Source organism: Petaurus breviceps, unplaced genomic scaffold (assembly GCF_028583685.1).
Source record: "Petaurus breviceps papuanus isolate PSGF00001 unplaced genomic scaffold, PetGlider_PUasm1.0 689, whole genome shotgun sequence".
NCBI classification, from domain to species: domain Eukaryota; kingdom Metazoa; phylum Chordata; class Mammalia; order Diprotodontia; family Petauridae; genus Petaurus; species Petaurus breviceps.
This window is the reverse complement of record NW_027186458.1, coordinates 10,504,835-10,517,057: the sequence shown is the minus strand read 5'-3', so window position 1 is coordinate 10,517,057 and position 12,223 is coordinate 10,504,835. Positions and strand designations below refer to the sequence as shown.

At 50.6% G+C, this 12,223-nt stretch overlaps 1 protein-coding gene across 1 annotated transcript; it reads right to left on the bottom strand.

The window, feature by feature from the left end:
* Nucleotides 1–857: 857 nt before the first annotated feature.
* On the bottom strand, nt 858–11,357 carry FGF20 (fibroblast growth factor 20). The gene is made up of 3 exons (XM_069104842.1): nt 10,439–11,357; nt 3,521–3,624; nt 858–1,980 (listed from the first exon to the last, which is right to left on the bottom strand). The coding sequence occupies exons 1-3, from the start codon at nt 10,743–10,745 to the stop codon at nt 1,735–1,737; spliced, it is 657 nt and encodes a 218-aa protein (XP_068960943.1). The 5' UTR covers nt 10,746–11,357; the 3' UTR covers nt 858–1,734.
* Between the last annotated feature and the right edge of the window lie 866 nt (nt 11,358–12,223).

Below are 12,223 nucleotides of genomic sequence, written 5' to 3'. Positions count from 1 at the left end.
CCAGGAATATAAAGGGAATCCCTCCCCCGAGTTTGTGAGCTCCTTGAGGGCAGGGACTGTCCTGCATCCTTTCCTACTTCCAGTGTTTAGCATAATGCCTGGAACATAGTAGGTGCCTAATAAATGTATGACTGACTTCAAGATGAGAATGAGTCAGCAGTGGGGCATCCCAGCCCCCCCCCCAAGCTAGCTTTCTTAGTTCATGTAGCAACAGGCCTTGTGTAAGTGTTTAAAGGAAACATGGCCCTAGAGACTGGTTTTCTTAGCACACCACAGTACTACAGAGAGAGATCACTGATTTAGAAGGGACCCACAGCCTTGGAAGGGACTTCTGAGGCCATCGAATGCAAACCCCTCAGAGGAGGAAGTGACTTGAGGTCACACAGGGGTTTGGTGGCAAAACCAGGATTGAAACCCAGATCTTTCAACTCCCAAATGCACACCAGGCATCTTAATTTCCTTGGTCATGCAGCCAGAAAGATGGACAAAACAGACAGCATCCTTAGGGCCCCTGGGGTCTAGAGCCACCTAGCCACCCAGCAGGGAGAAAATGGCTGTAGAATCCAAAATTTTGTTCACGTTCAGCTTACTAGGTAGGCGATGACAGGCAAGCCGCACCCCCACACCCCCTGCTCTCAGGATTCATTCTGCTCATGGAAAATGCGTCATGCAGCAATGCTGGAGGGAAAGTGTGTGTACTATAAACATAGGGAAAGCCACCATCATGAGCTCCCAGTTGAAATGTCCGATAACCTCAGAAGTCAACCGTCTCCAAGATTGAGTGTTTCACACTCTTATGAACACTCTATATGTAAAATAAAGATTTGGTGTTAAGAATAATGGAAAGAGAAAAGAGATAAAATGGAAAAACATTTTAATTCCCTTTCAAACGTGCTTTGAGTTCAAGACAAATTGGTAAGGCATTCTGGGGCCCATGGGGTCAAAAATTTCCAAAACAATACAGCAATAAGGCGACTGCATGTGCAGGAAAATATAACCTACTCTATATTTTTATTTTTAAAAAATGAAATTCAAGACATAATGCTATTTTGATGGGTTGTACAGGGCACCAGCATTACAACCCAAGACCTTGGAGGCCACAATTCCACAACATGGTGTCCCAGTCAATGGACATCTGGTTTCTGCATTTTTTTTTTGCATTGTCTTCATATCCCAGTAAAAAATAAATTCTTTAATAAATAAATATATAAAATAAATATACACAATTTGAAAATGTATAAATAGTTCATCCAAAACCAAACAACAAAGCCCTTTTCCAGGTTGGTGGCCCGGCTGGATATGCAGTTCCATCCATTACTCTCGTGGGTCCAAGTCCTATGCCATCCTTGGATTTCAAAGAATAAGATTTGTGGCAAATCATTTCCACCTATTTTCAATGTTCTCTTCTGTTAGTATCAAAAGTCGTGCTTTCTCATTCCAATCTAAAGTAAACGATCCAGAAAGATTAGGCACCCACAGGCAAGCAGAGTCAGTCAGGTTTCAAATTTAGTCAACAATCAATTAACTATCTCTTAGCAGCCCAGAATAGGGATTAAATCCAAAACTAACAAGTAGGCCTCATCTGCCTGAAGCCAAATTTGGGCAAAGGAAAAAGCAAAACAAAAGAAACAAAGATCTTCACTGGATAATCCTTCATAATCCACTCTCTCTAAGCCCAGGTGGCCACTGAGTGAGCAGTGCTGAAGAGGATATCCAGTGAGGCCATGGCCCCCTTCAGCTGTACAGCAGCACATCTCGATAGAGCTCGGGCACCCTCTCTGGGTCCACCGGCCTAGGCAGAAAGTGTGTGAACTTCTGGTGGCGCCTGGAGCGGGTCCCATCCCGAGGGGTGCCGTCTTTGTTGAGGGCCACAAAGAACCTTCGGCCCGAATCGCCATGTTTGTGTACGTTGGATGAATACGTGTTGTACCAATTCTCTTCAAACTGCTCCCTGAAGACACATTCAGAAGTCAGCTTCTCCTGGAGGAAGGAAATCAAGGGTCAGCCGCAGAAGTTGGGGGGGACTTTCTTGTTTATGGCTTTGTATTACTGCCAAGGTCAAAAACCAGTGCACGATCTGGCTTCCATCGACCTCTGGGGGAATGAGCGTGTCTTAAGTGCTGTCTACTCTGAATGCCCTGGGTCTAAGCCATACGGCAGCAGCAGCATTAATGGCCCATCCATCCTCTACCCTGCTGCTGTTCCACCCCAACCCAACCAGGGAAGACACGAGGCACTCATTTATGCAATCCCTGGGACCATACGTCCTCATTTTCCCCCACCTACTGGGAACCGTGCCTTACATCCCCTTTCTGCGTCTTGCTCTGAACACTGAAATCAGAAGTGCCACTGCTTCTGCACAGGGTATGGCACTGGACTGCCCTGTGGCCCACTCACTATCCTTGTGACTCCCCTGGCCACCATTCCCCCTTACTTGTTACATTCTCGTAAGGGGAGACAAGGTCCTTGAGGGAAGGCACTGTCTCACTTCCAGTGCTTAGCATACAGTAAAAGCATCCAGTGAGTGTATGCTCATTCCTCTATCCACCTTTCCTACCTATTCCATGGTCAGACCACGAATGGAGGCTCCTGCAGGCTCATAACTGGACTGTCTCCTCTCTTCTTCTTGTGCTCCTAGCTTTTTTACTTTATTTTTCTCAAGGTTTTTCTTTTCTTTTTTTTTCTTTTAGTCTCTCTTTTCTTTCACAACATGACTAATATGGAGGTGTTTTGCATGACTACACATGTATGATCTATATCAAATTGCTTGCCTTGTCAATGTGGGGGGAGGAAGGGAGAGAATTTGGAACTCAAAGTTTTCAAAACAAATGTTAAAAATTATTTTGACATGTAATTGGGGGAAAATGAAAATGCTAAACAATGAAAAAAGAAAGGCAGACTGTTTATTAGAATTCTGCTCTCAAAAGGGTTTCTTGCAACCTACCCCTGGGGATCAAGCGGTTCTGTCATTGGGATCTTTTTGACCCGAGCTAAATGTGGACTCAAATTCATTGCATTTCATTATATAGCACGACTCTTGAAATGTACAGCCCAGGGCTCATTAAAGAAAACAAGGAATCCCTCCAGTAGGGTAAAGGGAAAGAGCGCAAAGAAAAGCCCCCTCAAACTTCTCTGGGAGTCTGGTGGGGGGCAGCAACAAGGGGTGAGGGGAGCAGTGGGGGAGACAAGCAGCACAGCCCCGGGCTATCACCTCATGCAAGGAGATGCAATTCAGGACCCTGAAATTCAAAGCCAACTCAACATGCTTCAATGGCTCCCCCGGTAGGCGTCACCCTGCGAGAGTCCCTTCCCATCTCATAGGCTTCTTGGCAATGTCTTCCCACCAAACCTCTGCAAAGAATTCACCCAGCCCCGCCTCCCCCCCAGGGCTCTGCCTCCAGGTGCTTGCTGGTCTGCTAGATTCAGGCCTCTCTAGATTTCAGTGTTATTGTGGAGTGAGGGCAGACACTCAACAATCACACACCCCCTTCAGAGTTCCAAAGAGACAAGCCACACTTACAGATCCATAGAGCTCCCCTTTGTCATTCATTCCGAGGTAGAGGCCAGTGTCCACACCTCTGATACTGACCAGTCCTACAGCCACGCTGATGAACTCCAGGATGCCTGCGTTTACCACAAAGTAGAGATGTCTGTTTAGTTATTCTGTCCTTGCTAAAGCAGTTTTGTGGCAGCAGTTAACAGGAAAAGCCCCACCTCCATCCATCCATCCATCCCCCCCCCCCCCCCCCCCCCACAACCCACCCCCCCCCCCCCTACACACACACACACACCATCCCAACCATCCTTGAGCCCTCCTCTATCTTCCTTACACATTATGCCCATCTCAATAGTTTGGTAAACCTCTCTTAGCGTTTTTCTGGTCAAGGAAGCATGGACTTATAGCAGGTCACTGCAAGAAGGCTCCAGGGCAGAAGTTTGTAACCTGAGCTCCATGAACTTAATTTTGATCGCTGCATTTCAATATAACAGGTTTCTTTTTAATCCTATATAATTTATGAATTTTAAAATGTGATTTTGAGGAAGACTCCACAGGCAGTCAAAGGGGTTCATGGCACAAAGGAACTTCTCTGATCTAGGCCAACCCCCTCATTTTACAGCTGGGGAAACTGAGGCCCAGAGATGTAGATATACAAGGTCATGTAGGCAGTAAGTAGGAAAACTGGAACTTGAACCCAGGTCCCTCAGCTCCAAATCTAGTGACTGTGCTTCCTCACTTACTATACTGGGGCAAGTAGATACCCTTTCCAGGGCTTCAGTTTCCTCAGATTTAACATGACAATTGGGTGAGATGACCCCTAGACCCCTCTGCTCCATCTCCTGTGACAGGCTCGAGGTACAAGGGGAGGTAGCTGTGATGGTGACAGGTTCTGTAAGAGCCTCCTTGCCTTCACCCCCACATCCTGGGGCCACTGCCTGGGGCTCCTCAAGCACTGTGGCGGCCTGCATTTAAGCTCTCAGTGCCTCCCCAGCCAGGCCCAGAACAGAAGGAGGGGAGTCTGGGCTTCTGCCCAGCTCATCTCCCAAACTCATTTGCAGACTCCCAGTTCCCAGAGGTTCAGAGCAGTTTTCAGTCTCTGGCTTTCTGAGCCCAGAGACATGTAGAGAGTAATGGGCCTGGATGCTTAATGAGTTTTATCTTCTCCAGCATCTCAGGTACTCTCCACTAAGACCTCCTTTATGCTCCAGGGGGGCCCAGAATTCTTTCAGGCCATCCCGGGGTCAGACTGTGAGCTGCCTATAAAGTGAATGGCCTTCTAACAGCGGGGAAGAATCAATGTTCCTGCTGGAGAAGGCAAAGGGAGACCAGAGCAATGTCTAATTAAAGGGGGGGAGGGGAGCAACAGGCAATCAAATAAAAATGAACTTGCTTCAGACTTGGGGAAGCACCAAGATTGGCCAAAGCCACACACCTGGAACACTCCCTTTGAAATGTATAAAGTCCTGGGGGTGTTATATCATCCCCCATACAGTGGCCCCGAACCTGATAGGTAACAGCTCTCTGAATCACCCTCTTTAAGATCTCCTGCCTTGGAAAGGCCAGGAGCCCACCGAAAGACGTTTACTATAATTCACTTTCCAGGGTTTTAAAAATATCCTTAATAGGCAGCTAGGTGTCACAGTAAACAGAGTGCTGGACTTGAAGGTGGGAAGACCGAGTCCAAATCCAGCCTCAGATACTTATTAGTGTGAGACTGGGCAAGCTACTTAACCTCTCTGGTCTTAGTTTTCTCACCTGTAAAATGGGAATAACAGCCCCTGCCTCCCAGTGTCGTTATGAGAATTAAATGAAACTCAAAAAGCACTTTAAAGTATCATATGAATGCTGATTTTTGTTCTTTCCAAAGAAAGTGCCTGAATAAACTCATCCCAGAATGCCCATTTTACTTGGAAACCAAGTGGAAGGGAAAGACATAAAAGCCTCTGGTCCCAAACTGGGCGAGATGGAGGAAAGTGCACATGTTTACTATGAAATGAGGATTGACCTCCTCGACCCCTTCCCCCCAACCTCCCACTCTCTCAATGGACACAAAGGTCTAGGGAATGCTGGGAAGTTTAAATAGTCCTGATGGATTGAAGAGAGAGTTGTCGAGCACTTAGCACAAGGCTCAGCACACAGTAGGCACTTACCAAACAATTGCTCTCTCCCTCTCTATTGCAACCAGGGAGAATTTACACTTGGTTGCTTCCTACTATACCATCTGATCTAGGGAGAGCTCTGTCTAGTAGGAAATCTGCCTCAGTTGTTAGGGGGAAGGGAGCCCCCAGCAGGCAGGCCGGCAGACTTTGGAATCTGACAGATTAGTCAGCAAACATGTATTTAAGTACCTGCCACAGAAAAGGTCCTGGAGATGGGCTCAGAGCAATTCTCCTGATTCCCAGGTGAATTTTTCAGTGGCCAGACCAGGCTTCAGTTACAGGAGACACCCTGGCCTAACTCAGGGAGAACCTGTGTCTGCTGCCCAGACACCAAAAGCTCTGAGGTATTCCCTGGTGCCCTCCAGGGTCTGGGCCCAGGTTTCTAAAGTTTTGGGTCTGCCAGGGCTGGAAGAGGAGCCAGCATGGGGAGGGGGGGTTGGGATGACAGGTAGAGGCCTAAGCTGCAAGGAAGGGGCTCCCTTTGTCTTTGGGTACCAGTAAGTAAGCAAGTAAATCTTCTCTGGCCGATTCCTAGTGGTGTGGGGAGCTAGCCTTGCACAGAAGAAAATCTGGGCTCCCTTTCCCATGGCACTCATGCTAGGTATGTGGCTGTGAGCAGTTCATTTCCCCTTGGCATCTCCAGATAACTCTGAGGGTTGATGTGGCAGAGAAGGTACCAAATTCCATTGATGGAGTTCTCATCTAGGATGTGGCCGTGCCAGCCAACCCTAAGTGCCTGTCACAATCCCACTTCATTTTTATAAGGTAGATGTTTGCAAGATCAGTTGGTAAATGACCTGCTGGGGTTGAGGTGGGGGACTGATATGAATCTAGATTTTGCCTAATTGAAGATGGTGAGCAATTCCCCAGAGTATGCATGAAGGACCCTTGTACACATGGGACAGTCTAGGGTTCCCAGATTCCAATTCACAGATCCAGGCAAAGAAGCAGAAGATGATTAAGTGTGTCTACATTTCGGTCAGAGAATGCAGGTTCCTATCCCCTATACTCTAGCAAAGGCAGTAAAGACAAAACCTTAGACATGATCAGGAAGAAATCGTTTCCTCTTCATCCAGAGGGAGGCAAGCAGCTGTGACTGGGGGCTCTCTGCCTGTTCACTCCCTCTCAGGATTCAAGCTTCACTGTTTACAAGCTACTCCTTTTTCCTCCCTGAAGAAAGAGGACACCCCACAGAGATTTGTAAGCATTTGATTTCTAAATGAGATTTGACAAGGCTTTTTAAAATTAATCATGTAAGGCGGCAACTCAACTAAGTCCTTTACAAAAAGAGACTGTGGAAAAACTTCCAAGAGGTAAGCAAAATTTCATGTAGTGGGATCTACTGCCGCCCACTGCCCCTGAGCCAAGGCAGCAGAATTTTGTCATTCTGGTGTCATTTTCAAAGCCAGCCTTTTCTAAACTCATCAAAAACAAATGAGTCAACCCCTGGGGCATGAATCCGACAAAGCAAGTGAGAACCCGGAACAGAAAGGCCAAAGGACCCACAGAGGCCTCCGTTTGACCTGCTTTTCTCCTACAAATGATTCCACGGTGATCTATTCTAGGAAATCCAACCCTGTGCAGAACAGCTCTAATTCAGGGTTTAAGCTTGAAAGAACTACCTTTCTCAAGTCTGCAAACATTTTGCCTGCGGGGCATCCAAGGGACTTTGCTACCTGTGTTCTGGAGGGGTGTTTTTGAAATGAAGTCATACTCAATTCCAAAAACATTTTTTTTCCCTTAAAGTGGTGCCAAACTGCCACCAAAGGTAGCAATTAAGCATTCCTCTCCGTGCCTCCAAAACTGTACAAATTGTTATTTTACAATTTCAAGAAGTCATCCCTGGAATGTTTGGGAGATGTGTTCTGAACTATGAATCTGTATCACATTGCTAAGCTAAAGAAAGCGCGGGTATGGGTAAGGGGACCCAGGCAGGAAAGCCTCCTTCTCCCCCAGCCCAGGCATTCTCTGCTGGCCAGGTAGGACCCAGTCACTCTCCAAGGCCATGCTCCCGGGACTCTTGGGGAGGGGTGGGATGTGCGGGGAGAGAGGAGGGAAGAAAGAAGCGCTCTCCTTCCTTGAGTTCCTAGAGGACATTGTCCTACTGCCTCACTGTCGAGCTCCCCGCCAGGAATTAACTTGCTACCCCCGGGGTCAAATCATTTAAACAAATTAACACCTAAATCTGAATGTTTTCGAGGAGAGGCATGAGGAAGATTGATATTCTGGGAAGCTTGCATCCATTCTCAGGGGAATGAACATCAGTCTTTGCCCAGGAATTTAACCAAGTGTTTGAGTGTTTATCATAAGAAAGGTACAAGGGTGGACCTAAGTATCTGCCAGTCCCTATGATGCCCCAGAATCTGCCAGAGTTAGACGATCCCACACGCTTTTCTATCCCACAATATATGTGGCAGGAGAACAAGGCGAGAAGGGACTTTTACCAGACCCTGAAAGGGTATGACTTCCCTAGAACAGAAAGCTTGGGGCTATTACTACCCCCAGCCACCTAGAAGACTGGCCCCTACTGGAGCGGCTCAGTGGGCTCCAAACGAGCCCAGAAGGCCTGGGGGCGGCACCCAGGTGATCCACTCTCACTCTCTCAGAGGCACATTTTAAATGGCCCAAGCTGACCAGGAGCTTGCAGGAAAACAAGGGGGCTTATCGAGGAATCTAGGCCACAATGGGAAACACAGGCTTCTTCTTTAAATCTCTGGGATTAGAGTGCCCAGCCGGAAAGCAATACAAAGGGACGATACTATGGAATACACTGAGCAGGAAAAGATCAGCAACTTGGACTATTTAGGCGGCCCCAGGGCAATCAATACTGATAGCGAAAACCAGGGCCTGGAGAGAAAGCGCAGCCGGCTTGCCGGAGGCACTGCCCAGCAAACCTGGCGGAAGGTTAGGGAAAGTGAGAGCCGGAGCTGCCACACCCCCCTCTTTTGGTCCATGGCGAACCTGGGGGGAGAGGGAATTAAGGGGTTTGCCCAACGCTCCACAGGTCGTTACTAGGAGCGCATTTGCGAGGACTTCTCAATATCCCTGCTTTGGTCCGCAGGACAACCGAAGGAAGTAGGCGCTACCCCGAACTCCATGGTACGGAGGAGGAAACAAACAGTGTTTGTGTGTGGGGCAGGATTGAAACTCAGGCCTTCCCGACTCCGGGTTCGGTGCTCCGTACCCTGGATTAGGAATCCAGAACCCTCGTTTTAAAGCCGAGTGAGTGCCTGGCAGGTGGTGCTCCCCTGAGTCTCAGGCCCCCTGCCAGCCTCCCCGAGCCTCGCCCTACCTCATAGGAAAGTGTTCTGCTCTCCTTCCAGTCGGGCACGAGGCTGGAATGGGTTTATTGGAAACCGGCTCTCTCTCTTCTGCTTCCCGGCCCCCATCCAGTAGGCTCCCTTACTTGGACGGTTTCACCGCTAGCTTCCCCCTGGTCTTTCTCACTGCTCCTCCTATCTCCTGGCTTCTCTCCAGCCAGCGTCAAGCCCCGGCCTGAACAAGGGAACCGAGCGCTGGCCAAACCACCTACGTCTCGATCTTCCACTGCCCTGCAACAGCAAATTTCAGCAGGGAAGCCCAAGCAGCCAGGAAGCTGGGAGTTCAAGTCCCAGCTGGGGGGGACTAGTGGCCAAGGCATTTAGTTTCTCTGCTCTAGGGGTCTGGAAAGTGGCTTTTAGTATTGAGATTCTAACTTCATTGGTTTACTGAGTAATTCTGTGTATTTTATGCGTTCAAAACCTTGAGCTGGAGAAGGGGTCTTATAGGCTTCACCAGGCTGTCCAAGGCATCGAGGACGACAAAAGGTCAAGAATCCCTGCTCTAGATGGGCATTCTCATCTGATGGATGACTGGGAGAATAATACTTCCTATTTACTCCCCATTCCCCAAAAGCTGTTTATGTGATAAGCCAAGCACCTTGTGAACTAGGGTGGGGGAACGGAGACTGGGGTTTTCACTAATTTCTTGGGGGGTGGGCAGAAAGCACGCTCAGAGGAACAGGGCAGCTGTCTCTCTCTCTCTCTCTCTCTCTCTCTCTCTCTCTCTCTCACACACACACACACACACACACACACACACTCACACACACACACAGTTTGCCAATCCCCTCAAATGGCAATTTTCAGACACAATGAATAATAAAAGGCATTTTGTCGTAACACTGGAGTTGCTTGGGAGGAAGGAATATCGAGGCATGATTTCCTGTTACTCAACAGGCTTTGCTGAGCCTCAGTTTCCCCACCTGTAAAGTAAGGGCACTTCTAAGGCTCTTTCCAAATCTAAAATCCTGAAAACCTCGACTAGAATGGAATCTTCGGGCTAGGTTTCCTACAAGAATATTTGGAAAGCAGCCGCTTTCGGTCTGACCAAGCCTTCTGCTACAGGAGACAGGTTCTTTCCCTCTCCATCTGAAGGTCCCTGCAGCAGTCAGGAAAAAGGACTGGGATGGGAGTTGGGACGCTGGAACAGAGGAACGAAGAAGGGGTCCTGCCGCTGTCTTTGCTAGTCAGAGCCTACAGACACCTTCCACCCCCGGCCGGGCCCCGCCAGCGGCCAGTCGGCAGGGCCTTAACGGACCGCGGGGGTAGAGCTAGGGCTGCAGACTCTGGGTCCAGGCTTCCCTCTCTAGTGTTACATTTTCCAGCTGGAGAAAACCGGGCCCAGAGAGGGCAGGCGGTCTGCCCTGGGGTCACACAGCTGGTGAGAGCAGTCAGTCTGGCTAGGGCGTCTCGGGGTTGGGAGAGCCTGGGCTTGGGGGCCACTCACCGCAGTCACTCACCGAAGAGGCTGTGGTCCCTCCGGGTGCCCCGCACACGGCCGTCTGGCAGTATCTGCAGGTGAAAGCCGGTCCGGCAGTAGAGCTGCCTGCGCCGTAAGACTCCCTGCAGGTGAGCGAAATCGGCGGGCGCCCCTGGGCCGAGGCCAGGGCCGGGGCCGCCCCGGGGGCCCAGCAGGGGTGCCCGCGGTCTGGGGCCCTGCCCGGCCGGTGGCAGCAAGAAGGGCGCGCCGAGTGGAGGCGGGGCCAGACCTTCCCAAGAGCCCAGGAAACCCCCGACGGCGGCGTGGGCGCCGGCCACGGGAGCCATGAACCGGCAGCGGCCGCCGACGGCAGCCTCGTCGCAGTCCCCAAGGAGGATGCAGGGCGAGAGGGTGCGGAGTGTGAGAGCGGAGGCGTCCCAGCCTACGGCACAGGGCCAAGCCCCGGGGAGCCGAGGGTGCCACTTAGGTGCCCGATTCAGAGGCGGGAGGCGAAGGGCGCTGCGAACAGAACAGGACCATCGGAGGGACCCTGCCCAGGCCCTAGCCTGGCTCCGCCGCTGTCCTCGCGGGGGAGCGCACTGACCAGACTCACGTACTGGGTTCACTGGCTCTGCCTGCCTGGGTATTTATGCAGGTTCTCTTGACATATGCTAATGAGGCCCTTTGGTGGGAGCGGTCCCGCCGCCTCAGCGGCCTCAGCTGGGAGGGGGTGGGGGTGTTTGAAATTGTAAACCGGCCCTTCCCCCACCTTTTCCTCGTGCCAGGGGCCCCCGAGGAGCAAGCGCCTCCCTGCTCTCGGCCCTGCAGTGCTACGGAACATCTCTCCCCATTAGTACAGGCCTTCGTGCGCCACCCTCTCCCCCACACACCCCACAAACGGGGCCTTTGCTCTTGGCCCCTCTCTTTCCGCGCCCCCGCCGACCCCTCTGGGCTCAGGGTTCCTCAGCAGTGGGTTCCCCCCAGGACGGAGAGCAAGGAGAGGCAAAGGTGGAGCTTGGGGGGCGGGGAGGAGAAGGTGGCGATGGAGGGTCGAACCCCCGCTGAGCATTGCGGGGACAGGTGCAAAGAGGTGGGAGGGGAAAGAGGGAAGGCGGGTCTTCAGCGTGGGACCTGCCCAGACACACTTGAGCGAAAAAATCAAAGCAGCGCCGACTTCCTCTCTAATTTTAAAGCCCTAATTCAGTGTGCGTGCAGCAAGCCGCCTTCTCTTTTATCGTTTAGATACGGGGGAATTTTTCTTTTGCATAATCAAAAAGACGACTTGGGTCTCACCACAAAGTGCCCTTTAATGCTTATCTGGTGGGTCGGAGCCCCAGATCTCACCTGGGTAGATGGAGGCCTCGAATGTCTCCAGGGGCTTTGGAACTTGGGTGCCGGGGTCAGGGCTCTAATTAACAACGTGCTAGCGCTCTACAGTCAACACAGGGGCGCCTGGGGAGAAATGAAGTCTTTCAATATCCATTCCTCCAAACCAAGATGAGAAAGCCCCTACTGGGTGCAGGGCCGTGTATCTAGGCCTGGGAATGGAACAGTTTGCTGTAAGGGTTCTTAAACTGCAGTTGGCGAAATTTCTTCTAAGCGAATGCATTTAAAAGCAGGAGTCTGTCAGTACAACCGCCGCTTTCAGCAGACTGCCAAAAGAGCTTAGAACACTGGCCCTGGAACCAGGAGGCCCTGGGTTCGACTCCTGCCTCAGATGATCGGAGCTGTAACTCTGGGCAGGTGACTCGGCCTCTCTGTGCCTCAGTTTCCTCCTTTGTAAAAGGACAATAAGATTCATTTCCCTATTCTTTCTCATACATCC

Excerpts from the sequence above, each read along its gene's own strand:
- FGF20 (XM_069104842.1), bottom strand. The coding sequence starts at position 10,745 with ATGGCTCCCGTGGCCGGCGCCCACGCCGCCGTCGGGGGTTTCCTGGGC. Across the intron at positions 3,625-10,438 it reads GAGGGACCACAGCCTCTTCG|GCATCCTGGAGTTCATCAGC; the intron begins GTGAGTGACTGC and ends TGGTAAACGCAG. Across the intron at positions 1,981-3,520 it reads AAGGGGAGCTCTATGGATCT|GAGAAGCTGACTTCTGAATG; the intron begins GTAAGTGTGGCT and ends TCCTTCCTCCAG.